Source organism: Prunus mume, linkage group LG1 (assembly GCF_029339155.1).
Source record: "Prunus mume cultivar Tortuosa linkage group LG1, ASM2933915v1, whole genome shotgun sequence".
In the NCBI taxonomy this organism is placed as follows: domain Eukaryota; kingdom Viridiplantae; phylum Streptophyta; class Magnoliopsida; order Rosales; family Rosaceae; genus Prunus; species Prunus mume.
In genome coordinates, this window is record NC_142698.1 from 30,112,442 (window position 1) to 30,140,395 (window position 27,954).

The following is a 27,954-nucleotide window of genomic DNA, read 5'->3' on the forward strand; positions in this document are numbered from 1 at the left end:
GATCAACCGAAGGGCCATTTCCGTCATAGGAACCAAATAATATAAAGGCGTAGGAGATGCAAGCGCGGGAAAACGCTTTGATCCCTCTAAAACCCTCTCTCTTCTCTCTCAGTCTCAAAGTCTGAGAGCAAATCTCAGACGGATTTCCATTTCACAGGCCAAACACAATGAGCGGCTTCCAGAGCCGAAAACGGGACCGTGGAAGCTCATGGAGCTCCAAGAAGCAGAAGGTTATGCGCAGCGCTGAGGAAGAGCTCGAGTCGAAGCTAGGGTTCGATCTGTTCTCCGAAGGCGATAAGCGGCTCGGATGGCTGCTCACTTTCGCATCCGTAAGTTGATTCTGTACCAATCAATTTTTGCCCATTTGTTCTTCCATTTTAGAAATCTGCGTTTTTTCTTGGTCTGTTTGGTTACTGAGATAGCGAAGGAAAAAGGGGGAATATGGGATTTTGAAGGCTTAAGCTGTGTTTGGAGCCATTTTGTAATGGAAAGTTGGATAAAATTACTTGAATTTTGTTATTATTCTTGGGCTATGTGAGTGAGAATTTTTGCTGACTTTTGAAATATCTCTATCTTGGTATTAGATATTTTGTGCAATTTATTCTATGCTTCATATAAAGCCTAGCCACTGTCATTCTTTGAATAGTTTGCTTACTGGTGTAATATTCACCTTCTAGGACACAAAAACAATATACTGCAAACAATTGAAAAACTCAACTTTGTTTACCCTACTCAGTTGCATTATACTTCATTTCTTTTTTATGAAAAGGAAAAAACTTACATAGGAGATCTCCTTGGGACCCAATAGTACATCAAAGTAGATTTTAATTGTCACATTAGTAGGAAAATTGGAAAACCAAACACAAGGTTGTGAATACTTATGTTCTATATTTGATAAGGAATCTGTAACCATGTTAGCTTTTTGGAAAACTTGATGAAAGTCAAAATGCTCTGTTTTAGAAGAAGTCTTCGAATATCTCTAACCTATGATAAAATACTCCAAGGAATATTAGTAGTACCAGAATTTAAAATATCAACTAAAACGTTAGAATCCGCTTCTATAATAATTTTTATTTATTTTATAATTTAACCAAATGTAAACCATACTTTAAGGCTGCAATATCAGTTTGAAGGACCGAACCGTAACCAATAGTAAGTGCCACCAATCTTAACATTTCCTTTGAAGTTTCTAATTACAAATCCTGCTGCTGCTTGACTAGAGCTTCTAAATGAACCATCAAATTTGAAGTTTTATTATTCTTTATTGTTGTTGTTGTTGATGTTTTTGTTTTTCTTTGTTAATTTTTGATATGGTATAACCACTTGGTGGTAAGTTTGAGTTCAAATACCTTAATGATTGGCATTTATAAATGATGGATGCTTCCTTATACATTTGCAGTCATCTTGGGAGGATCAAGACACCCGTAAGGTTTATAGTTGCGTCGATTTGTATTTTGTTTCACAGGTAAGATATTCTATAAAAATGTTTAACATAATCAGTTTTATTTTATGGTGATTAATTATGTACCTATTTTCTAATTTAATTGCAGGATGGTTCTGCTTTCAAGTCAAAATACAAGTTCCGCCCTTATTTCTATGCAGCCTCAAAGGTCTCAATCAATCTTATATGTTTAATTCTGAAATTTTTCCTTCAACCATCAGTTACCTTCACAGTGATGATGACTATTTTATTTTAGGAGAAAACGGAAATGGATGTTGAAGCATATTTGAGACGACGATATGAAAATCAAATTGCTGATATTGAAATAGTGGAGAAAGAAGACCTTGATCTGGTAAGTACCTTCCTCCATCACCAGCTTTATACAGTCACTCTACCTCCTAAAATTTGGCAATGTTTGTTAATCCTCGGCAGTTATTTTCCCTTATTAACTCTTTTCATGTTCCATTCTACAATTCCAAGTTAAATCAAGATATGCCTGGTTGGGCCACATGTTTTACTTTACACCCGTAAACCAAGAAACATTTTTTTATAGTCATTTTCTATTCAAAGGTGTCTTTTCATTCCTATTTTTTAGCAAGTATTTTCTTGAACAGTAATTATTTGTACCCATGAGAAATTTCGTCTTTTTATTTAGAACTTTTCCATTTTATGATATGCACCCTTGGCCTATTTCCTTTCAATTCAAGTTTTTCTGACAATTGGATCACCAATTTGACATAAAAGCTTTTACTATTCAGTCAAATGCGGAAAAACTTGCTTTCATGCCGACATAATCGTGTCTTACTTCTTCATTTCTTGATATGGGTAGGTGGCTCATTTTCTAACAACTTCACTTGAGCATGAAATTATCTTTTCCTAGACTGTTTCCAAACTTGCCTCAAGCATTGGACATGACTTTGACTTTGACTAGTGTGTTGCTTCTAAATCTCTTAACATGGACCTTCCAAAAGTTACTTTGATGAACTTCATACATAAACATGGACCCAATTAGAATATTTTGAGCTACTTTGCCACACCAGATTGTTTGATATCAAGTGTGATGGAAAGATTTCAATCAGTGGATTTCCATTCTTGACGTGATATGTTTGAGCAGTTATGTTCTCTCTAGTTTCTTGCACTTAAGCTTAACTATATTCTTGCCTAGCGTCAGGACTATTGTCTCATCTTCCAACATTAACTAGATGTTTTGACAACCTAATTTTCTATTGCCATTTTTAGAAGTGATTTCTACAGACTCATCTAAAGAAATTGCATCTGATTAGTTGTCTTTATATTTTTATTTTTTTGTGTGGCTATCGGCAAACTCTGTAATTGCTAGCAAGATTTTGAGATACATTCATTTAACTGGAAATTTTTTTAGTTATGGTTTGTTCATCCTTTACACTTTTTATATATTAGAATGGTATCATGAAAGTGCGGTAGTGGTGAGATGTCTAACACCATCTAATTTAAATTCAAGATTGAACATCCTATAATTAAGTATGTTGTTTCATATATTATGAATATAGTGGGTTTACTTAGATTTGCTGTTCAGTTTTCCAATCTTTGCTGATATTATAATGATTGTGGTGCTTTATTTGATTGCTTATTCAATTATATCTCCCAATGCGTGCTTTCTAATATCCTTCTGTACTCCCTGACAGAAAAACCATTTGTCTGGCCTACGCAAGTCCTACCTAAAGCTATCATTTGATAATGTTCAACAACTAATGAATGTCAAGAGTGACCTATTACACGTTGTCGAAAGAAACCATGCCAAATTTGATGTTGCAGACGCTTACGAGTCAATAGTAATAGGAAAACGGTGAGGTTATGTTATTGATTCTTGTTCCTTTTGGATTGCCTGTAGATAGCTTATTTGGTTAACAGGTACCTTGTGTTGGTCTGCTGTTGCGTTGAACTGTAAATTGTATTTGTTTCCTGATCCTGATACTCTTTTGTTGCTTGATTTGTAGAGAACAAAGGCCTCAGGATTTTCTAGATTGTATTATTGATCTTCGTGAATTTGATGTTCCCTACCATGTCCGCTTTGCCATTGACAATGGTGATTTACACTACATCTGGCCGCTTTCTAGACCTTTATCTTTTGTTTTGAATTTCTGAATTTGAAAAAGTTGAACCCCTTTCAAATTGTTTTGCTACTCAGATGTAAGATGTGGCCAGTGGTATGATGTTAGTGTATCCAGTACTGGTGTTATGCTTGAGATGAGGACAGATCTTCTGCAGCGCGCTGAAGTTCATGTTTGTGCATTTGATATTGAGACGACTAAGCTACCTTTGAAATTTCCAGATGCTGAATATGATTTAATAATGATGATTTCGTACATGGTTGATGGACAAGGTCACCTGATTATTAACAGAGAGGTAGGATTCATGTCCTTCTAGTAATTTCTTACCTTGTTCAAATTTAGCTTTTGAGATTCGTCTTGTATGTTGCCAAATAAGTATGCATAGTTTTAATAAATGTTTGCAGCAGATATGTTTAGTTGTTTAGATGCTCCATTTTAAAGTCCTTGGTTTTGGGACCTTTTGAGTTAATTACCTTCAACTTTATCCAACAAACTGGTTGCATTCTCATTTAGCAAGGATGTGAAAGAATTTTATAAAATTTTATTTGAAAAAGATGCCAAGGTCCTGTCTTTATTTTCCTTTACTGGGAAGCTTAGTAATTGTTCATTTGTTTTGCATCTATTTAAGCCTATTGTTGCAAACTTGTATTTTCATGCTAGACGTGCTATTTTGTTGCTTTCTTCACCGTCAATATTTTATTTATTGCACATCTAAGTTAAATGTACGTATTAAATTTGAAATTTGAAGGGTTAATAGGTTTAAATTTCATATAAAACCATAAAAAGAAGTTAAATGTATGTATTGATATGTTTATGTATTGATATGTTTAATTTCCTTTTTAGCTGCAATAGGTTTAAGTTTCCTATAAAAAAAAATGTATGTATTGATAGGTTTACTTTCTTGTATCTGCAGTGTGTTGGGGATGATATAGAGGATCTGGAGTACACTCCCAAACCAGAATTTGAAGGGTTTTTCAAGGTGACAAATGTGAAGAATGAGGTATTGACATCCATAGAAACTCCAGCCTCACCCCCATACACACACAAAACACATCCCAGCCCGCCAGATACGATATTTTGATTAGTTTAGTTTGTACAAGGGGTTTTGGAATGCTAATTACTTGTTACTTTTGCAAATTATATGGCCATTGTTGCAGGTAGAGCTTCTAAGACACTGGTTTGCTCATATGCGGGAGGTGAAGCCTGGAATTTATGTCACATACAATGGTGATTATTTCGACTGGCCTTTCCTGGAAACCAGAGCTGCATATCATGGGTTAAAAATGAGTGATGTATGTTGCTAATTCTGCAAGTTACATTTACTTAAACAACAATGTGTTCCCAGACTTCTAGGTTGTAAGTCTTAAATAACTACCAAAAAGACTGGAACTTAAACATTATCATCTTCACTGCTTATGGAAGTTTCTTATTCCTTTAATATTAAGTAAATAATACTAATGCCATTTGTTCATTAATGTTTATTGATTGACATACAGGGGGCTCTGAATATTATTGTTGATCTAGAGTTGGTTATCGGGAGCTGTTATTGGCACCCAAAAAATTCATCCTGCACTCCTCTGTAAAACCATGAGGGTCTACAGGATGCCTTTTTTGGAGTGCCAACAACAGTTTACTTTTCTTAATAGATTTAAAGCATTAACTGCGCGTGACATGTATATGAAGCTTTTTACCCTTTGTTTTATTCAGGGTCATGTGCATCATCATTATAACTTTTGTGTACATGTGTAATTTATCTTTCTGCATTCGCATCATGTATAAATATTGCAATATAAGCAGTGGAGACATAATGAAATATCACCCAGTTTAGATTATTTTAGGTATAGTGATGACATGAAAATATTGAATTAACTCTCAAAAATGTTGTTATCTATATATTTGTACTTCCTACCACTTAAAAAATTTCACACACAAAGGGATTGTGTGACACTGATATTGTCGTTCTACTGGAAATTGCAAAATGTAATTTTTGTTTTTTGTGTCTGCATGATCTCAGAGATATTCTCATTTTAGTTTTGCACTAATTTTTGCTCTTCTTTTACCTCCCCCCCTGCTCTTGACCTTGCAGGAGGTTGGATTTCAATGTGACAAGAACCAGGGGGAATGCCGGGCTAAATTTGCTTGCCATCTTGATTGTTTTGCTTGGGTCAAACGTGATAGTTATCTTCCTCAGGGGAGCCAAGGCCTTAAGGTTTGATTGTCCAATTCAAGCTCATTGTTTTCTTCTTCTTCTTCTTCTAATTGGTGTTTGCTGTTGTTGTTACTCTTTTAGAAATTTTTGTTGTTCCATATTAATTTCTCATGGTTAACCTCTTATTCTTTATTACGGTTTCACAACAGATGGAGCAATTAATTTATATTGTTGTACACTAATTTCTCAAGGTCTTTTTGTCACTGCTGTATCAGAAGACCCTTAAAGATCTCCTGAAAGCAGAATTGCCAAAAAAATAATCTTGTACCATTATAGACTGTTGAAATCTTTTACTTAACATAGCTCTATAAGGAAACAAATGCTACACGTTCCTAATTATAGTTTGGTTGTATTGGGTTTAATAACTTTACCTTCAATTATGCTTGTGTAAACCAGATGAAAAAGAAGTATGTTCATTTGTTTCCTAGTATTTGTTATGTAGATGAAAGCATAATATTATTATATATATAATCTTATTTCAGGCTGTTACAAAGGCAAAGTTAGGTTATCATCCCCTGGAGGTGAATCCGGAGGATATGGTTCGCTTTGCAATGGAAAAACCTCAGGTATGGATGAGTGGAAATGATTTTTCAGTTGTTTGCAGGAATGCTTTGGCATGGGGCACTAAGATAGAAAAGGTTAATAATTGATAAGGGAGACATGATATATGAACTGGCAACTACATTAAGTACTGTAGAGACTACTGCAGCTTACATGCCCATGTTCATTGATTTGGCAATGTTTCCTTTTTGTCTCAGTGTCGATTTTGCCCCTTTCAGTGAAGGATGAAGTAGGGTATAGAGTTACTAGCTTGATTGAGATTAGCATGTGAACCATGCTTAATGTATGCAGAGAGGCTAATTGAGTAGTGGATGTATAAACCAACTGTGGGGTTGGAGAAACATACTCGTGTGGGGCACTGTTTAACCTTCAAAATTCAATACTGAACCTTAGACTATCTCAATAGATTGATACGAAGATGATCGTACAACTGTAAAAAGTCCACAGAAGAAAATTCTTTGTTTAATCAAATTATGGGTGTGTTTGTCCGTATTGTGATTACTGTTACTTTATGTCTGATGGGGCACTATGATGGTATCTGGTTGCCATACCAAGAGCTGGGTAGAGCGACTCTTTTTTATGAATTTGGATTGTCTTAAATTTTGACTTTGTGAACATACATGCTAGTGCGTCTGAATATTGAGGTTGTGTTTGCTTTTGTACATTCTTTTGCAAGAACAGTTCTGACAATCTTTTTCTATTTGGTTGAATATGTAATCACAGATGATGGCATCATATTCTGTCTCTGATGCTGTTGCAACTTATTACTTGTATATGACCTATGTTCATCCATTCATTTTCTCTCTTGCAACTATTATTCCAATGTCTCCGGATGAGGTTTTGCGCAAGGGTAGTGGAACCCTTTGTGAAATGCTTCTCATGGTCCAGGTGTGTTGTCATACACTCATGCTGATGCTTTTTTGTGTCTGTTTGAAGAAAACTCCTCTACAGTTCTCTTACTAAAAAAACTAGTCTTGATTTTCAATTTCAACAATTAACTTAATGAATAGTTCTGTTTCTTACAAGAAAAAAAAAACAGATATTTCAGCTCTTAAGTTTCTCCGGGTTTCACATTTAATTTTGCATTTTATGCAGGCATACAAGGCAAATGTTATCTGCCCTAACAAACACCAATCTGACCCTGAAAAGTTCTATAAAAATCACCTTTTAGAGAGTGAGACTTATATAGGTGGCCATGTTGAATGCCTTGAAAGTGGTGTGTTTAGATCTGATCTTCCAACCAGTTTTAAGCTTGATGCCTCTGCCTATGAGGTATGCTTTTCATCATCTTTTATCACTACCAATGTTTATTTCTATTGTTTTAAATCGACTGGTTGTTCTGTTTTGATCGATTGGCATACCATCATTTCTAAATTTTTACTGTGGACTATCATTCTTTTGACATCACTTCTAATTAAAGATTGGTGCGTCATCTCTGTATATTGATGGATTGCATATGACTAGAAGCTCATATTTTCAATGTTAGTTATTCTCTATAACATCCATAACCACATTAACATCTACTGAATTTGATTTATTTTCACTGACTCAATTTGTCTGAAACACATTATAACATTTTTAATGGTCATTTTCTATGGTGCCATGCCATACTGGATTTGTCTTTAGAACACAAAGATCAATTACATTTCTTTTTCAGAATTTGATTTTTGCTCTATGAACAAGTGGCTCATTGCTACAAATTATTTAGTCCACTAACAGAGAAGTGGTTGTATTGTGCATAATCTGTGATCTCAGCCTGTAAATTTGGTAGTAGTGAGTGTATAATGGGCTGAATCCAATTGATCCTCTCAAAATTTATATCCTAATTTCAGTAATTTGTTTGTGTATATCTGTAGGATAACTTCTTGTCAATTCCATTGCTATTTGTAATATTTCCTGAAAGTCATGCAAAATTCCCCATGGTGATCCTAGCAATGCTACTCAACTACAAATGCTAAATATCGCATTATATTGTATACTTAATTTGAGAATTCTGATTTCCAGCAATTGATCAACAACCTTGATCGAGATCTTCAATATGCTATAAGAGTAGAGGGTAAGATGGACTTGGAATCCGTGTCCAATTATGAAGAAGTGAAGAGTTCTATATTGGAAAAGGTGCTGATCATTTGTATTTTCAAGCGGATCTGTTATTTTTTTCATTCTTGTATGTTTAAGTATTTATTTATTTTTAATATGATTTATATGATTTATCAAGTCCAAAAAGTTGCAGGTTATTTTGGTGATTGATGTAAACTTCCTTGGGGATGTTCATCGGTTCGAAACTGTTAATCTGTATTCTGTAGCCAATTTTCATCCATTCGAAACTGTTCTGTATTCTGTAGCCAATTTTCATCCGATCCAATGTAGATTGGATTGTAGGTTGTACAAACCAATCCAATCTGAGGTTAGGATGTGATCTAATGCGATTCAATCCAATTGACATTGAGCCAACTACATATCGCATTGGATTTTCACTGGAACATCCGTCATGCGGTCCAATCATGTTGGATTTTGATTTTAGGGATCCAATCCCTGATTCTCATCGGTCAAATTCATTGAAACCGATCAAATTTGATTGGATTTGATAATGAACATCCCTCTTCCTATTGCGTTGGATTTAAATCTTTTACTATTTAGTTATTCACTTAGTTTTCAAGAGGTAATGTTCATTTAAATCTGAATAAGGTCATGAATATTTTTTTTGAACTTTATTCATTAGTGATTTCCTTTCCTTGTTTGTAGCTTGTGAGGCTGCGAGATGAACCTATACGTGAAGAAAGCCCCCTTATTTATCATCTGGATGTTGCTGCAATGTATCCCAACATTATTTTAACAAATAGGCTTCAGGTGTGTTGGTTAATAAATTATGTTCAGTAATTGCAGATATCGATTTTATACTACTCATGTATTTCATCTTTCTTTTTTCTTTTTTTTCAGTTTATAACTGCCATTTGCTTTTTATATTCATAGAAAAGTGTCCATTAAAAGGGTTGTTGATCTAGGTGGATAATAGTGCTTCTGGTTGTCTTGTTTCTATTGGAGTCATGTTAACCAATCAAAGTTTTATAGAAAATTTTATAGTCTAACTGTAATGGTCAGCACCAATATTTTCAGCAAGAATGTACTCTTCCCCATTTGCATTGTCAGATTGTCGTTGGGGCTGTTCTGTTTGCTCATTTGAAGATTCCATGAATGTATATCATAACAACTGTTGTTATTTCCAGCCATCCTCAATAGTTACAGATGAGATCTGCACTGCTTGTGATTTCAACCGTCCAGGAAAAACTTGTCTTCGCAAACTTGAATGGGTTTGGCGTGGAGAAATATTCATGGCAAAGAAAAGGTGTAGTTTAATAATCTTTCCCTTTTCCTCTTTTCCCCTTCTGTCTATACTTCTTCGGTCTATACTTCTGGTCTGTTATCAACAGACTTATTAATTATTGTGTATGGACATCATTTTGCTCAATTTCAGTGACTATTATCATTTGAAGAAGCAAATTGAGTCTGAATTTGTTGATGGTTCCAATTCCAAGCTGTCAAAATCTTTTCTTGAGTTGCCTAAAATGGAGCAGCAATCGAGGCTCAAAGAGCGTCTAAAAAAATACTGTCAGAAGGTATTTTCTACACTATATTTGATCAAATATTTTCTCAGAGTAATGCCTAACATTCTAATTTTGGTTCTCTTTGACAGGCATATAGACGAGTAGTGGACAAGCCAGTCACTGAACTTCGGGAAGCTGGGATTTGCATGAGGGAAAATTCATTCTATGTTGACACAGTTCGCAGGTGAGAAGTTTGCATGTTCATCTGAATAAGGGCAGTCATAACTAAGAACAAGTAGAAAAATCCTTTGGAATGGAAATATATAGATTTTACTCATGAAATTTTTGTAACATAATTGTTATTAGAAAATGTCTTTGTGACGACATGGTGATTACTTGTTTCCTTTTGTTTCTGCTCTCTTTTCTCTTTTGTGCTGAATCATATGTTCTATTGATGTGCTTCAAGCTTTCGAGATAGAAGGTATGAGTACAAAGGGCTTAATAAGGTTTGGAAGGGGAAGTTGTCTGAAGCCAAGGCTAGTGGGAATTCTATAAAAATCCAGGAAGCACAAGTATGAATTTTTTTAAACCTCTCTCTCTGTGTATCAATTTTGTTGTGTTTTTTTAAGACAATTATTTAAAGGAAATAAGCTTGTTGAACACTTTTTTGTATTATTCTTACCAACAGTCTCCTGTTTCTAATGTCTTTGTTTATTGATGTTTGCAGGATATGGTAGTGCTTTACGATTCATTACAACTTGCACATAAGTGTATACTTAATTCCTTTTATGGATATGTCATGCGCAAGTAAGTTTAATGACTTTCGTCTTTGAATTCTTGTAAGATAGATTCTGTTGTTCATGTGATATCTTCTAGTTACCTTTTTGTGATGCTTTTGCATGTTAATCCAGGGGTGCAAGGTGGTATTCAATGGAAATGGCTGGAGTAGTTACATATACTGGAGCTAAAATTATTCAGAATGCTCGCTTGTTGGTTGAGAAAATTGGAAAACCTCTTGAATTAGACACAGATGGTATCTGGTGTGCGCTCCCTGGATCTTTTCCGGAGAACTTTACATTCAAAACAAAGTATGATTTTCATCTTAATAATTCACTTGGTTACATGTATACCATAATGACAGCCAGATTGCTATTTGTATGACCACTGATTTTACTTAAACAACAACAGTCTATGTTTCATATGCAATGCTACTTTCCATTCTAATAGGTAAGTCTATGTTTCATATGCAATGCTACCTTCCACTCTAATTTATGGGAAACTCATATTCAGAGACTTGAAGAAGAAGCTGACTATCTCATATCCATGTGTTATGCTTAACGTTGATGTAGCAAGGACCAATACAAATGATCAATACCAGGTCAGCTTGGAACATTTTTCTAAATTGTTTATTTCCATTGCACTGGGAACGACTCTGGCAGAATGCATTGTATACTGCAATTTGGTTTGTCTTATTTGCACAACTTTGCCTTTCCTTCCAAATTCTCAACACCATTTTTACCAGACTCTTACAGATCCTATTGGAAATACTTACACAACTCATAGTGAATGTTCTATTGAATTTGAAGTGGATGGACCCTACAAGGTAACACAGTGATATGTTTTTATTTTATTTTGACTAGTGCTTTCATGTAATTTGATAACAAACTATTTCTCTCATGTAGGCAATGATTCTTCCGGCTTCTAAAGAAGAAGGAATTCTAATTAAGAAGCGATATGCTGTTTTCAATGATGATGGGACCCTTGCTGAACTTAAAGGTTTTGAGATCAAGCGTAGAGGTGAGCTGAAGCTCATCAAAGTTTTCCAGGTATCCCTTTTTCTTGTAAATTGTAATATTTCCACAAATATGTAGTGGACAATCAAAACCTAAAAAAAGGACAAAAAAGTCTTGAACTTAACCGTCCAATAGAGGTGCCTGATGGATAGCATTCCAGTTCTTCAATTGTTATCAGACTGACTCCTAACTTGTTGAAGCTATTCTGAGTGAAAATGATCACTTGGAAGTGGACATTTTATGTGCTAAATGCTTAATTGTTGACGTTCTTCAATTGTTATCAGACTGACTCCTTGTTATATGTTTGTGCTTCTTGAAAATTCGAGACAATGCTTGTCGTTCCCACGCATGAAATACCTTTCTTGTTTGCAGGCCGAGCTTTTTGATAAGTTCCTTCACGGTTCTACTTTAGAGGAATGCTATTCAGCAGTCGCTTCTGTCGCCAATCGCTGGCTTGATCTCCTTGATGTATGTCAATGTTTAATGTATTGTCTCATCGCAATTGCTTTGTTTAGAATATTTCCCAGCATGTACTTGAGGGACTTTCGTTGTCATATTGTCTTACTCAAGGATGTTAAAAGTTGTTGGTTAAGTGAAGATTCAAAGAGATGCTTATTTGAAATTTCATTGTTTTTTATCCCCCATTCTCTCAGAATCAAGGAAAGGATGTTGCAGACAGTGAGTTGCTTGAATATATATCAGAGTCAAGCACAATGAGCAAGTCTTTAGCAGACTATGGAGAGCAAAAGTCATGTGCAGTGACCACTGCAAGACGTCTTGCTAATTTTCTCGGTGATTCAATGGTCAAAGATAAAGGACTGCGTTGCCAGTATATAGTTGCATGTGAACCAAAGGTAAATGGAAACTACTTTATTTGGATTATTATTTTCATTGTGAAATTGAGAGAACAGCGAGTAATGCATTTGGGTGGGTAAGGTATGCCCTAAGTTCAAGTATTGTGATAAGCGGAAGTTAAAGAAAAGAAAAAAAAGAAGAAAGAAAGAAAGTAGGAGAAAACAATTGAATCATGACATGGTTGTTTCCTCTTTATCTTCCTTATCTTCACCTTAATTCTTGGAGCTTAACCTTTACAGGGAATATGAATGATAGGGAGTTAAGAGAGTTTTCAAATTTATTTTCTCAGATTAATAGTATCTCGTTGAATCCAATCCATTCCGACACCTAGGGGTCTTCTTTTAATTTATTTTTTCATTATCCAAGTGTCCCTTGTTTAGTAACTACATAATATGATCTGAAAGACTGGTACACCTACTAAAGTTAAAATTCTTGTTTGGTTGGTTGTACATGATGCACCTATTGGTCTGTTTTGTGATGTGGGGGTGAATGTTGATCATAATTTGCTGCACTTCTCCTTCTCATGATAATTTAATTTGCTTATTATGGACTTCTTATTCATCCTTTCTTGCATCCTATCTATAATTTTTCAATAAAAGGTTTTCTGGACTAGTATTTTGCAACAGTGAAAGTTGTGACTCTCTTGCAATTTGGTTTTCTGTGTTTGTGGTCTCTGTTAGCCATCTTAGATAGGTCACCCAAATGACTTAGAAAAAGAAAATGGCATCACCTTTCTAATGGTTTTTGAATTTCTTTTCAACTCTGGTCATCTGAATCTGAATTTTTTATTTTTGTGGTGTTGACTTGAGTAGGGCACACCTGTAAGTGAGCGTGCTGTTCCAGTTGCAATATTTGAAACAGATGCGGGTAACATTCAGCCATTATTTTTGTTGTAGGGAGCTGGTATTTACACTCCAAAGTAGTCATCCTGCAATCCTCTCTTGTTTCTTTACAAGGGAAAAATGTAACTCCCTTAATCTTTTTACAAAAGAAGACTGCATGATGACTATTGCGAAGTGTCAACAACAGCTCCCTTTTCATTTTCTTGTTTGTATTCTAAAGAGAGATTGTTTTTCAACTCATCAGAAATCATGAAGTTTTATGTACGGAAGTGGTGCAAGGTTTCATCAGATGTCGGCATTCGATCCATTATTGACTGGTCCTATTACAAGCAACGTCTTGGTTCAGCAATTCAGAAAATTGTCACCATTCCGGCTGCAATGCAAAAGGTTCTTTTGCTTGTGAACTGTTGTTTGTTGCATCTCTTTTTCTGTCTTTCTCTAGCTGTACATGAAATCAGTTGAATTTTTTTCAGGTCGCAAATCCTGTTCCTAGGGTAGCTCATCCTGATTGGCTGCATAAGAAGGTTCGTGAGAAGGACGACAAATTTCGACAGCGCAAATTGGTTGATATGTTCAGGTCATTGAACAGGGATCATTTGCTGGAAAAGAACAGTGATGCTATGGGCTCTAATCATGCGATTGATGAAGAGATTGTTGAAGATTTGGAAGACTTCAACAGAAAAAGCAGTTCCATAAATGGACCCAGACCAATTGTCCGATGTTATGAAGTTAATAACAAGAAAAATTCAGTTGAGACAGCTGGTCAAATAGATTCACAGCAACAACAAACTAATAATAAAGAAAATGAGCTTCAAGAGCAAAATGCCGTCTCGTCTGAAACTATTGATAGAAATGTAGATTATCATGGCTGGCTTCAAATAAAGAAGAGGAAATGGAAAGATACTCTTGACAGGAGGAAGAAGCAAAGGTACTTTTCTTTACCTACATATATATGGCCTAGGGAGCTTACTTGTGCAGATTGACATGTGCTAAAAGTTCACAAAATTCTAGAAATCTGCCTAATACCTCCCTGGTATTAAGATAGATATCTCACTTAACAGAAGACAGCAAAAGTCAAAAGTATTTCCAGAGCAAATCAATATGCTGTGTGTATATATGAATGGACCCTATGGTTTCATTGAGGCTTTGGAGTATATTTGACAAAAAAATTTTGCTTTGTAGTATAACAAGTACCTAGATCGCTTCTTTTTCATCCCATATTATCCATAGGATCTCGTAAGGGTCAATTGTGTTTGTCAGTCTCTATGGTCTGGGAAGGCTAAAAATTGAATGCCAAGTCAGGACCTGTATGTTATACACGTTTGTAATAGGTTGTGAACAAATGCATGATTCCGAATGGGAAATTCAATGGGAGTAATCAAGATAAAATAGTCTATATAATCTTTAAATCCGATCCTCTTCAATCAATTATGGAGTCACTTTAACCTCATCATCTCTGTTATCTGTCGATGATGTTATAGCACTTGTCAGTATGTGTTAATTTGTGTTCATAGGTATGAGTTGTACTTATGTTGAGCGCAGAACAGCTTTTCTTAATGGAGTCTATGAACTAACATTTAGGAAAATTGTTGTCCAATTTGACAGATTGAATAATGCGAGGTCTGCGCACCATGCTAATAATGAGGTGCTTGGTGGTGGTAGAAATCGTAAAGAACCACAGGGGAAAGGTGTTAATTCATATTTTAGGAGGAATGAAGAAGCCCTAACACGCTGTCACTGGCAGGTATTTTTCATTCAATTCATGTATTTCACTGGAAAGCCCCGGATAATTACCTTATCACTGCTTAACTTCTGTGGTTCAGATATTACAACTAGTTCCCAGTTCTCAGGGTGACCAATTTTCTGCTTGGGTTGTTGTGGAAGGAATCATGCTTAAGATTCCCGTTACCGTTCCAAGAGTTTTTTACATCAATTCTAAAGCACCTATAGAAAAACTATTTGAAAAAATGTCTGAAGAAAAACCTCAAGGAAAGAATGTCAACAAGACTCTTCCTCATGGAAGGCGTGCCTACAACCTGTATGAGGTACTTCTGGTTTTCCTGTTTTCAAGCTGTAATGTGGTTCTTAACCTTTTATTGTCAGAGAGGCTTCTGAGGTTTAATATTCATTTTTCTTTTTTTCCTGACTGTGAATAGGCTATAATAGATGAGGGTCGGTTTAAGACAATAAGCAAAAAGCTTGCAGCTCTTCTTGGCGATCCAGAAGTTGAGGTCAGTACATAATTTCATATGAACCATCCCACTGACACTTTTTCTTTAGCTACCGATACTTTGCTATTGGTCATGATATACTTTTTTAATGAGTTGGATTTCTTGGTTTTCCTTTTCAGTCTGGTTAACCAAAGTTTGATGAAGATTTATCTTCTACAGTTCTGAATTGGTCTTATGACTTTGCCTTCCAACCAAATTTGCTTAAGATTTCTCTTCTATAGTTCTGAATTAGCATCCCTCTTCTGGGAAATAAATTGCAGCATAGAGCTATGCATTTTAACCGTTCTTGAACAATCATTTTTTGTGGTATTACTTGATTTGTTTCAATGCAATCGTTTAGTGAACTTTAGCATTCTTGCAAAATCATTTACTGCTGTATTTCACTGATTTTTCAAAATTTTATCTTGATACATATAAATCTTGTTATTGGTGATGATTTTGAAAGAAGTTTGGAAAGATAGTTAGAATCATTACTTCTTGGTTTTTTTTTTTTTTTGTTGTTGTTGAGATGAGGAGGAAGAACTTGCATATTCAATAAATGATTCATTTTTTTAAATAAGAGCTATGTTATAGTGATTACTTGATACATTTCAGCTTGATTCAAATTCTTTGTTCAGGGAATATATGAAACAAAGGTGCCTTTGGAGTTCAATGCAATTGTTCAGATTGGTTGTGTCTGTAAAGTGGATAAAACTGCTAAGAAGAGAAACGTCCAGGATGGTTGGAGTGTGAGTGAACTGCAAATGAAGACAACTACTGAGTGCACATATCTGGACGAATCGATCTCTTTCTTTTACTTGTACCAGAGGTAATTTTTTTTTGTATGTTACCTGTAAATTGTGGCTCCTTGATTGTATGAAGTTATGAAGCATTTTTTCCATGCTGAACTTTGGCTTAGGAAACAATTTTTTACAGTTTTCACATGCAACATAGCATACATTTCTGCAGCGCTAATAACGCAACTTCTTTTTCTTTTTCTTGTTAAGTTATCCCTACAAAAATTTATCTGATATTGGAATGAGTAGTAAATTAATAAATTTAATTTGTTGATCATTTCGATAGTCTCTTAGCCTTCACATGAGACATATAGCCATTAATGTTAATGTTTTTAATGTCAGCACATCTGAAGGGCGAGCTATATTTATTGCCTATTTTCCTGCGTCAAGAACAATAACTGTTGTGGTGGTAAATCCTTATCAAAATAAAGATTTGTCAGCATCTTTTCTTGAGAAACAATTTCGTGAAGCTTGCCAAGCGTTATCAATTCAGCCACCCCCGAGGAATGGTATCATTATTAAGGTGAACTTGTTTTTTGGGGTGAAAATTTCCTGCTGTTTTTTCCACTTTCAATGGCTCATATATTTGTCCTCTTTTTCTTATGTACTAATTTTAGGTTGACTATGTTGGATTTCCCAAGGATGCTGAAATGATTTTGCACCGTGCAATTAATGAGCACAGGTTTGATTCCATATTGGTTATCATTGTTGCAATGCTTTTCAAAAAAAATTGTCGCTGTGCTATTTAAAGTGCAATTCTTTTTTCTTTTTTTTAATCCAAGATAGTTGCCTCCTATTGAAGTTTCTGCCTGATGCACAAGGATAGGTTTTGCGGGCACTATAAATTTGAAATATTTTCTGATTTGGCCCGAAGTAACTGTATACTGCCCCTGACAAAGTGAAGGGCTAATATTAGTTATGTTTACAATGTTGCTAATGCACCGTTGTTTGTGGGTGTAGGCTTGTCTTCACAAGTCATTTGTTAATTATGTTTTAAAGCTGCATGTAAGATAGTGTTCTATTGATCAGAGAATGCACTAGTTTTCTCATTGTTTCAGAGCATTTGTAAATTATCTTTCACGTACTATTTAAAAGTCGTTTTTCAAGATTTCCACTTGGAGCTATATTTATATGTATTCAACTGGGTAGGTTGCAAATTTTCTTGCAGTGTATTATGGAAATAACGCCCTTTATTGTTTAGATGCTTGGTTAATTCCTTATATGGTTTTGATGCCTGACAGACATGAACATCATGGACCTACAGTTGCTGTTATTGAATGCCCAAATTTTCAGTTGATGAAGTCGAGTATAGGAGCTCTTGATGATTTTCCTTGTGTGAGCATTCCCTCTAATGCTCGCGATAGTAACTATCAGGTAGTCTATTTAGACCTAATAGACCTTCACTCTTCACATGCATTTTCTATTTTTATTAAGCATCTGATTCAAAATATTTTACTGCTTCGTACAGGTTCTTGGGTGGCAACAAGTGGCAGCAAAAATTGGAATGCAACGTTGTGCTGCATCACCTCAGTGGTTGAGGGAGAGAATTTCCCTCTCAAGATATGCCCATGTATTAACTTTGTTTCCATGCCAACAATATTTTTCTGTTAATCTGTTTGTTAATAGTAAATAAATCAATTTCTCAAATTTATTGGTGCAGGTACCATTGGGTAATTTTGAACTTGACTGGCTTATACATGCAGCAGATATCTTCTTTTCAAGAGCACTACGGGATCAGCAACAGGTTTTTCTTTCAGCTAATATCTTGTACATCTTTGAGTTTTCAGATGTAAGTAGTATCATAGCAGTAGGACTGAAGCTCTTATGTTGTTTGGATGGTTTAATCAGTCGAGGCCATGTATTCTTTTTCACTGGAGGGTTATTTAGATCTGTCCAAGATAAGACCATTGGTTTAGATCTTTGTTAGCTTGATATACATCATTGACTTATTCCCTAGCAACTTAAGCTTTTGGGATCCCATAGTTGAATTAAGATGGTATCAACACTGTGCTTTGTCAGAGCTTCGGGATTCTAAACCTCCATGCCAATTTTCCATTCCTTTTTTTCTTGTTGTTTTCATTTTAAGGTGCAGGGTGGGGCTGTACCTTCCTTTCCATGTGCCGGATGGTGCTGTACATGAGAGTGTGCTAGTGTAATAAATATTGGCTTTTGAGAGTGTTAGTTTCTGGAGTCTTGTTGATGTAGTACAGCCCATAGGTATTAGATTAAGCACTCAAACACTAGAACAGAGAAGAATATAAAGAGACCGAGGAGAAGAAATAGAGATCGAAAAGACGAGATAAAGGACAGAAGCAGTAGAACAAAGAAGAATATCGGAGATCGAGGAGAAGAAATATAGATCGAAGGGACGAAATCAGAGAGTTCTAGGAAAAGGTTTACTCAACATTAAAGTATAGTAGACGACGGTCTGTTCAGCGGAATTGCGACAAAGTTGGAGGGACAAAAACGAGGTGCTTGTTGTCCAAGTTGAATCTTTCCTTGGTTCCTCTCAAGAGAAACCTTTTCCAAGGGAATGGCGGGAAGAAGTGGGAACGTGCTGATTATGGAGGTTTCGATAAGGCAAGGAACGGTTGTGGGGATCCCGTAGTTGTTTAATGAAGATCATAAGTTGGAATGTCAAGGGGCTTGGAAGCAGGTCTAAGAGGTTGGCGTTGAAAAGTGAGTTGAGGCGTCTTAAGCCGGATATTGTTATTCTGCTTGAATCGAAAAAAATAGGGGTTGATCGGAAGTTGGCCGCCTCAGTTTGGGGGACTAAATTTAGATAGTGGGTTTTTTCCCCTTCATGGGGAAGTTCAGGGTGCATCGTTGTCTTGGAATTCGCAAAAGTGTCGGTGGTGAATTCAGTTGTGGGTGTGTTTTCGGTTTCAATCCAAGTTGAGGAAAGAGAAGGGAATTGTTGGTGACTTTCAGGTATTTATGGTCCTTATAAGCAGAGGGACAGAAGAAGCTTTTGGGAAGAGTTGGCGGACCTTTATGGTCTGTGCGGAGACAATTGGTGTTTGGGAGGGGACTTCAACGTCGTTAGGTTTAATTCTGAGAAATCTAATGGTGGAAGAGAAACTGCGAGTATGCGCGATTTTAATGGTTTTATTCAGGATACCAGTTTGTGCGATCCTCATTTTCTAAATGCCTCTTTCACTTGGTCCAAACTCAGAGCGGAGTTGTTTGCAGGAGGTTAGACCGTTTTTAATTTTCGGAAGGTTGGGAGAATTCTTTTCCCTCGGTTCGGTACAAGGCTCTACCTAGGATTTTTTCGAATCACTGCCCTATCAAATTGGATACTTCTAAGCTCAAATGGGGTCCGGGGCCTTTCCGGTTCGAGAACTCTTGGTTGCAGCATCCGGACTTCAAGAGATTACTTAAAGATTGGTGGAAGGAAGATCAAACTTTTGGCTGGGAAGGCTACCAATTTATGACTAGACTCAAGTTACTTAAAACTAAGTTGAATCTTTGGAGCAAGGAGGCAATCGGAAATTTGGAGATTGCTAAGAAGGAGGCTGAAGGTAGATTGGCGGACATTGATGCGCAGGAGGGGCGGGAAGGTTTGGATGATGAGCTGAGGAAAGAGAGGAAGGAGCTTCAATTTTTGGTGGGGGATATCATTTACAAAGAAGAAGTGAAGTGGAGGCAGAGAGGCAAAGTTAAGTGGGCTAGGGATGGGGATGGTAATACCAAATTCTTTCACATGATGGCCTCGGGTTTCAGGAAAAGAAACTACATCGAGCGGTTGGAGAAGGAGGACGGTGTTATTATTGAGAATGATAACGAGATTGAGTCGGAGGCTATTAAGTTTTTCAAGAATCTTTATAGCAGCAATGACGAAGCGGGGTGGGGAGTGGAGGGTCTAAACTGGTGCCCCATAAGCTCTGTGAGGGCAGCTTGGGTTGAGAGGCCTTTCAAAGAGTTAGAGGTTCGTAATGCAGTTTTCGATTGTGGGAAATATAAGTCTCCTGGAGCGGATGGGTTTACTTTATTTTTCTTCCAATCTTGCTGGGATATTGTCAAAGGTGACCTCATGAAGGTTATGGAGGAGTTCTATAATTCCGGAATTATCAACGCAATTACTAATGAAACCTTAATCTGTCTGATCCCCAAAAGGAAAGATTCTGCCAACCTTAGGGACTTTAGGCCTATAAGTTTGGTGACGAGCTTATATAAAGTGGTTTCTAAAGTTCTAGCTTCACGTTTGAGAGGTGCTGGAGGAAACTATCTCTGCTTCTCAGGGTGCCTTCGTGAAAAATAGGCAGATTTTGGACGCTGTTTTAGTTGCAAATGAGGTTGTTCAGGAAGCTGTGAAGCGGAATAAGGTGGGCTCGGTTTTTAAGATTGATTTTGACCATGCTTATGATCGTGGAGAATGGAGAATGGTTGATGAGGTTTTGGAAAGGAAGGGTTTTGGTGGAAGATGGAGGAGCTGGATTAGGGGCTGTTTACACTGTCAGTTTTTCTGTCATGATCAATGGCCGGCCGAGGGGCAAATTTTCGGCTACTAGAGGGGTGAGACAAGGGGATCCGTTATCCCCCTTCTTATTCACTTTAGTTATTGACGTTTTGAGTAGGCTAATGGAGAAGGCTCAAGTGTGTAATTTGATTCATGGCATGTACACTGGGAGGGACAATGTGGAGGTTTCTCACCTCCAGTTCGCAGATGATACTATTTTTCTAATTGGGGATAAAGAGGAATACTGGTTTAACCTGTTGGATTTATTGGATTTTTTCTGCCTTATTTCCGGCATGAAAATCAACAAATCTAAGTGTTCTCTTGTGGGGTTTGGGCATAGCCCTTCTTTCATCAATAGTCTAGCTAGCGGTTGGGGGTATGCTGTGGGGGACTGGCCTATGATGTACTTGGGTCTCCCTCTTGGTGGTAATCCTAGATCTATTGGTTTTTGGGATCCGGTGCTCGAGAAGGTTCAAAGGAGACTTCAAAAGTGGAAAAGAGCGTTTCTCTCTAGAGGGGGAAGGTTAACATTGATTCAAGCTGTGTTGAGTAGCAGCATCCCTACTTATTATATGTCGTCGTTTAAAATGCCGGTCAGTGTTATTAATAAATTGGAGAAGCTTATGAGATCCTTTCTTTGGGAAGGAGTGGAGGAAGGAAAGAGGGACCATTTGGTTAAATGGGAGAGGGTGGCCAATTCTAAGGAGGAAGGTGGGCTTGGTGTGGGTTCTTTGAGGGAAAAGAACGAAGCTTTGCGAGCTAAATGGTTATGGCGCCTTCCTAGGGAACCTAATTCCCTATGGGCTAGGGTGGTTAAAAGCAAGTATGGGTCAGCTTCTAATGGGTGGGATGCTATTCCCGCCACTTCGGTTACTTCTCTTAACCCTTAGAAGGATATTTCGGCAGGTTATCAATCCTTTTTACAGTGCTGCAGATTTGAGGTGGGAAATGGGAATAGGGTTAGGTTTTGGGAGGATAGTTGGGTGAAGGAGGGGTTGTTGAAGGACTCTTTTCCGCGCTTGTTTGCGTTGTCTTCAAAGCAGTCCTTAAGCATTAACCATTTTGTTGATTCTCACGTTTTTCCTCATAATTGGGACTTTGGGTTTAGGAGAAATCTGAATGATAGGGAGATTGCCGAGGTGATTAAATTGCTGGAAGTTCTGGAAGGTTTCAGATTGTGTGCTTCTAAAAGGGATAGGAGAAGGTGGGATCTTGAGGTGTCGGGTTTTTTCACCTGCAAGTCCTTTCAATCCTTTTTACGCAACAAGGGGAGTGTTGTGACCTTTCTTCCTTTCTCTAGTATGTGGAAGGCCAAGTCCCCCTCTAAGGTCAAAGTATTTGTTTGGTTGGTGGCGCTTGGGAAAGTTAACACTTCGGATCTTGTCCAAAGGAAAAGACCTTTCATGTATTTGTCTCCTCAGTGGTGTGTGTTATGTAAGCTTGGTGAGGAGAGTGTGGACCACCTTTTCTTACATTGCCCCTTTTCCTTAAGTCTTTGGGGGCTTTTGTGGAGGGAGGTTGGGACCGTTTGGGTGATTCCAAAAGGGTGCGCTGATTTCCTTTGTTCTGATTTTGAGGTGTGGGGTTCGGGGAAGCGCGCCTCAACCTTGTGGGCTTGTCTGGTTCACTCTGTTTTCTGGAACATTTGGATGGAGCATAATAGGAGAATTTTTGAAGACTACAAGGGAGTGGGAGTGAATGATTTGTGGGATAGAGTTAAGTACTGGGCAGTTTTGTGGGCTTCTGTTACTGAAGATTTTAAAGATTATTCTGTTTCTACTATTTTGAGGGATATGGCAGCAGTGGTTATGTGAGGGTTGGGGGGTGTGTTGTTTCAGTGGTTTTTTGGCTTTGTTCCTCCCTGTTAGTTTGGGAGGGGTTGGTGTTGTTTGTTTCTTTTTGTGTTGGTGTTGTTCTTCGGTTGTGGTTGCCTTATCCACGTCCGTGTTCTTTTGCTTTATAAATTTCGTTTCTTCTCAAAAAAAAAACATTCAAATCTGAATTTTAAAGAATTACATGGGGTTATTTATAGAAAACTAAAACCTAGACATAATAGGATAAAAATCCCTTGCTTAAACTGAAATCCTAACCCAAATAAAATAGGAAACTTAAAACTAGAAATCTGGAAATCTGGAAAAGTAGAAATCCTACTAGAATTGGGAAAACTAGAGAATCTAGAAAACTAACAAATACATTAGGAAGCAATAAATTTCGGTCCTATGCGTCCTGCATCACTTGTGGTTGTGTAACACTTGTAAATGTTAGGTTTTCGATTATATAATGCATTACATGGTTCATTGCAACTTTCCCTCGTCCTTGAGTCTTGAATGTTGATTCTTACAGGTGCTTTGGATATCTGATGATGGTGTTCCAGATCTAGGAGGCATTAATGATGAAGATACATGTTTTGCCGATGAGGTTAGTCTCAAACTAACAACTAAATATACAAGGGCATTAAGGTGTTAAGAAAAGAAATTGGGATCCATCTCTTCTAATCATGGAATTAACTAATTCAAGTATTAAATGTCTCTCAATAAGCAAATTTTAATTTTATGTTCATTTTACTTATGAGTGCCTTTTATGGAACAGGTCTATCAACATGACTTTTCTTTCCCGGGAGCATATAGGAAGGTCACTGTGGAGCTAAAGGTTCTGAATATTGTCAACCAATTATTTCCTGAGTTTGTATAATTTGACAATTGTATTAAAATTTGCATCATGCTTCTATGTAGATACATCATCTGGCTGTAAATGCTCTTCTGAAAAGCAACCAGGTGAATGAAATGGAAGGAGGTGCTTTGCTAGGATTTGAATCAGATGTGAACTCAGGAGTACATACGTCTGATCTACATGTTGGCTTTGATGAAGCTACCTCATGTGCACCTACCCTCCGTGTCTTGAAACAGTTGATCCAGAGGTGTCTTGCAAATGCAGTAACATCTGGAAATGTGTATGCTGATGCACTATTGCAGCATCTATATCGATGGCTTTGCAGGTTGCTGTCTCCTGTTTTGTCTCATATAATTACTGCTGTACCTCCTATAAAAAAAAAATAACTGCTTCCCACTTTACTGGATATACCTTCTTGTTTTCAACCCGAAGGCCGTTTCCCATCTCTTGTTAAATGCACCTCTAATTTTGACTCATATACTTGTTGGTTCCTTCATAATGCAGCCCCCAGTCTAAACTTCATGATCCAGCTCTTCACCGCATACTCCACAAGGTAACAGTTTTTTTATAACATCACTTTTTTTTTTTTGTAAACATTGTATAGATATTTTAGGATCAAATTAGGGTTGCAATGCAAGATATGTCGTTTACCTAAATAATATTAGCCTTTTCACAATAGTTAAGTGGCCTAGTGATAGTTCTTATTCTTTTCAAAGTTTGATGATTAGACACATATATCTATTTTGTGTTTGAAAATGGGCCTAATCAACTGGTTTTTGGTTTCTTTCTGTTAAATTTCAATAGGTCATGTCAAAGGTGCTTGCAATTTTAATGATCGAGTTCCGCAAATTGGGTGCCAAGATTATATTTGCAAATTTCTACAAGGTTATTATAGACACAGGAAAGTTTGATCTGTCAGGAGCCAAAGCTTATTGTGATAGCTTGCTTAAAACACTGCAAGCAAGGTTGGTTTTCATTTAGGAGTTGTATCTGTAGGGGTGTGCGTGTGTACAGGTAATGTTTTCTTCCCAAACTGTGAACCTGGAGCACAATAACAATCAACTTATTCAGTGGTCCAGATTCACAATCTGGCAACATAAGCATCTTATGTTGTGAAATTGTCTGGGAAGTGAACATTTGTTTGTATACTTTTTCTTCTTTCTTGTTGAAATCCCTTGTGTTTGATATGCAGAGAACTATTTGAGTGGATTGAGCTTGAACCATTGCAATTCTGGCATTCCCTGCTTTTCATGGATCAGGTTTGGTCGTTGTTCTCTCTTCGTCTCCTTCTTGTTTACACAAACACACACTCACACTTTAATTTGATTAATTTTGTAAAGCTTTTGGAAGTAAATGTTTAGCAATTATAATTACAAATTACTTAAACAGAAGGATATATATAAAACTTTTTGGTTGCAAACCAAGGGATATTTGAATTGGAAGGAAAACTATCAATTTTTGTAATTTACTTGAAAGCTTCAAGTGTGGATGCTTGCATTTAAGAAAAGTGCAAACATCCTGTCTCTAGCATGCAATCAAATGATCAGAACTATCCATTTTTTAGGTTCTCCTTGAAAGACAATCCATGTGATAGAAAATTGTCATATAATTTCATTTTGATGTGACCGACTCTGTTGGTCGGCACAATGTAGATGACCTAGTAGTTTCTGATGTGGCTGATCTTTCATGATTGGCCCTTGAAAGACCTAAAGAAGACAGTTCTGACTTTTGAACTGCATTGTGACTTAGTCCTAGGAGGATGTTCGCATTCTGTTTTGAATGAGTGCATCCTCACTTGAAAATTCTCCATTAATCTACATAAGGTTAATGATACTCATTACTAATAAATAATTTACGTAACTGACACGAATTTCCATTATTAGGGGGCATTCTATTTTTTTGGGGGCTGTTAACACCTCATAAATTGTGTGTCATGTTGACAGATAAATCTGGAATTACTATGGAAACCATTAAATATACTTCGGGATATTAAAGTATTGAACATTTAATGCAACTAGATCACTCTAAGTTTCCTAGATAGCTTAATTTTATTAATTTAAAGCTTCAAGTAACAAGTTTGAACCATTTTGTAGTCACCTTACCTTTCTTCTTTTTATTTAATCTGAGTTTCCATGGCTTTCTATGATAGTATAACTATGGTGGAATTCCGGCAAGAGCTGATGGAAGCATGCATGGTGAAGCTCAAATGGATATTGTATCAAGCTGGAATATCGCTGAATACTTACCCAAGAAAATTCAGGTTAGAATATAAATCTGCCAAAATTTGCGTGCTTAAGGAACATAACTATAATTATAATCACACTTTAGATTTTAATTCAGGCAGTAATCATGATGGCTGCATGATCTTCCAGGTTTCTAATATTTTCTATCATCTTTCTGGTATTTTGCAGGACCATTTTGTTTATATTGTCTCTCAGTTTTTATATGTTCCCTGGGATTATGAACAAAAGCAGGCAGCAGTTAGAACATCTTTACAGAATGACAGCAATTGCACGCCATCAATCACTGTTGCAGCTGCTGAGACTTTTGAGTCTCATATGATAGATTTTCTTAAAGGACAGGTATGATTGATGATAATATTTGGCAATTCTTGTACAACTTATTGTTTTCTTCTCTTATGTTAGTACTTGATCTGATTTATGGAGTTCCGGTTTATGTTCCACAGATCAGCTCATACTTTACAGATAAACTTCTGGGAATTGTTCATGATACCATACTTCACATGAAGGAGCTGAACAAATCTGAGGATGGCCATCACACATCTCCTGGGCTGCCACAACTTGCTGGTGATATCCACAAAGGGGATGCAGCGCTGGAGTTCATTAAGCATGTCTGCGGTGTTTTCTCCCTTGACCAAAATGTTCACCATGACGTTATGGTATTTACTTGTCCTTCTGAATCATATGCCATGTAGTCTTAGTGACATTTGCACAACAATTGGATTCTTTAATCTTAGGGAAATTCTTTTCGCATCTATTTACTGAAAAGACAAACTTTCCCCTCGTCTTACCCACCCACCCACCCACCCACCCACCCACACACACACACACACTCTAACACGAGACCTTATACTCATCTTTTTTGATCCACTGACTTGTCTTTTTCAACCCACTCTTGCCTTAATTTTGACCAACCTTAGGTATGTTTTGGTGTTCAATATTAGTTCTTGTCAGCGAGTAATGCTTTTGCTCCTATGTCTTAATTCTACAGGTTATGAGAAGGAATCTGTTGAAATATTTGCGTGTGAGGGAGTTTGCACCTGAAGCCGAGTTTCGTGATCCCTGTGCATTCTTCACCTTACCAAATGTCATTTGCAGGTACAAAAGTAAAAAAACAATGGCCTATAATATTTTACAGGGGGTATTTTACAGAGGGCACTGTTAATTTGGTTTCTAATAGGTCTCATGCATTGCCTAGTCATAAAACTTGTTAAGAATTTTAAAAAGTGCTTCTGAGTTTTCTTTGATTTCCTGCATCCCATTAATAATATCAAAATTTTCAAGCCACTTGCTACCTTTTTTCTTTTCTTACTGCAGCTACTGCAACGATTGTAGAGACCTGGACGTGTGCCGTGACTCAGCTCTACTAGCTGGGGAGTGGCGCTGTGTTGTGCCGCAATGCGGGCAGCCTTATGACAGAGAGGTCATGGAGAATGCCCTTCTTCAGATTGTACGGCAGAGAGAGCGCCTCTACCATCTACAGGATCTGGTATGCCTTAGGTGTAAGCAAGTGAAAGCTGCACACTTAGCGGATCAATGTGTATGTGCTGGCTCATATAAATGCAGGGAGGATGCAACGAAATTCCATAGCAAGATGGAGTTAATTTGGAAGATTGCCATTCATCAGAAATTCCAACTTCTCCAAGAGTGCACTGAATGGATTTTAGAAGTTGATCACTCTTAATCTGAGCTTTTCAGTTCATTTTAGTGGGCCGCTAAAATTTCTTGCTGTTTGAAGTTGCCTTGTAATGCATGAAGCAGAAGTGATTATCATTCAGTGAGATATGTGGAAGCAATTTGTGGTGAGGTACTAAACCCAATAGAGGATTTCCATATCTATTTATCACAAACTGATAGATTATTTGCGGTTGCCATTGAAGGACGGGCAAAGGGAAGGGAAAGCCATCATTTCACTTGTACATAATACGTGTAATTGATTATATTGTAAATGGTAAAAATAATGTGAAAATTCAAATCAACTCTACTGTCAACCAAGCCTTGTATTTCTCTACTTTCCCTCTCTGTACATCTAAACGATTTATGTTGTCTTTACAAGGCTACGAATGTATTAATTTCAGGTATATTTATAAATGTGCATATAGTAATTTTTCTTATTAACATCTATTTGCATAACTCTTTTAATTTTGTTTAGGGTTAAATACTTTTTTGGTCACTAGATGTTACACAAAAATTTAAATTTGGTCATTGGGAAAAAAATTTAGCCAAATTGATCACTGTG

The 27,954-nt window shown here is 36.7% G+C and overlaps 1 protein-coding gene across 2 annotated transcripts; it reads left to right on the forward strand.

Moving 5' to 3' along the window:
• Nucleotides 1-55: 55 nt before the first annotated feature.
• LOC103327021 (DNA polymerase epsilon catalytic subunit A-like) lies at nt 56-27,833 on the forward strand. Of its 2 annotated transcripts, XM_089053751.1 has the most exons (49): nt 56-329; nt 1,400-1,465; nt 1,551-1,610; nt 1,698-1,793; nt 3,106-3,266; nt 3,418-3,506; nt 3,609-3,826; nt 4,445-4,531; nt 4,689-4,823; nt 5,618-5,740; nt 6,223-6,306; nt 7,025-7,189; nt 7,397-7,573; nt 8,306-8,419; nt 9,047-9,151; nt 9,529-9,647; nt 9,777-9,918; nt 9,996-10,090; nt 10,313-10,418; nt 10,574-10,653; nt 10,758-10,934; nt 11,137-11,224; nt 11,369-11,449; nt 11,529-11,672; nt 12,012-12,107; nt 12,293-12,493; nt 13,307-13,361; nt 13,581-13,723; nt 13,810-14,264; nt 14,942-15,080; nt 15,160-15,381; nt 15,493-15,567; nt 16,185-16,375; nt 16,686-16,866; nt 16,961-17,025; nt 17,585-17,717; nt 17,812-17,913; nt 18,004-18,087; nt 23,149-23,223; nt 23,395-23,454; nt 23,538-23,800; nt 23,980-24,028; nt 24,280-24,440; nt 24,668-24,734; nt 25,625-25,735; nt 25,887-26,057; nt 26,162-26,374; nt 26,707-26,813; nt 27,033-27,833. In XM_089053751.1, exons 1-49 carry the CDS (start codon nt 168-170, stop codon nt 27,397-27,399), a joined length of 6,660 nt encoding a protein of 2,219 aa, XP_088909877.1. In that variant the 5' UTR covers nt 56-167; the 3' UTR covers nt 27,400-27,833. The 2 variants fall into 2 exon arrangements, with proteins under 2 accessions (XP_088909877.1, XP_088909883.1); XM_089053757.1 differs by lacking the exons at nt 56-329; nt 1,400-1,465; nt 1,551-1,610; ... (2 more) ...; nt 3,418-3,506; nt 3,609-3,826 and having other exon boundaries at nt 4,456-4,531; nt 4,689-4,758.
• Nucleotides 27,834-27,954: the final 121 nt, after the last annotated feature.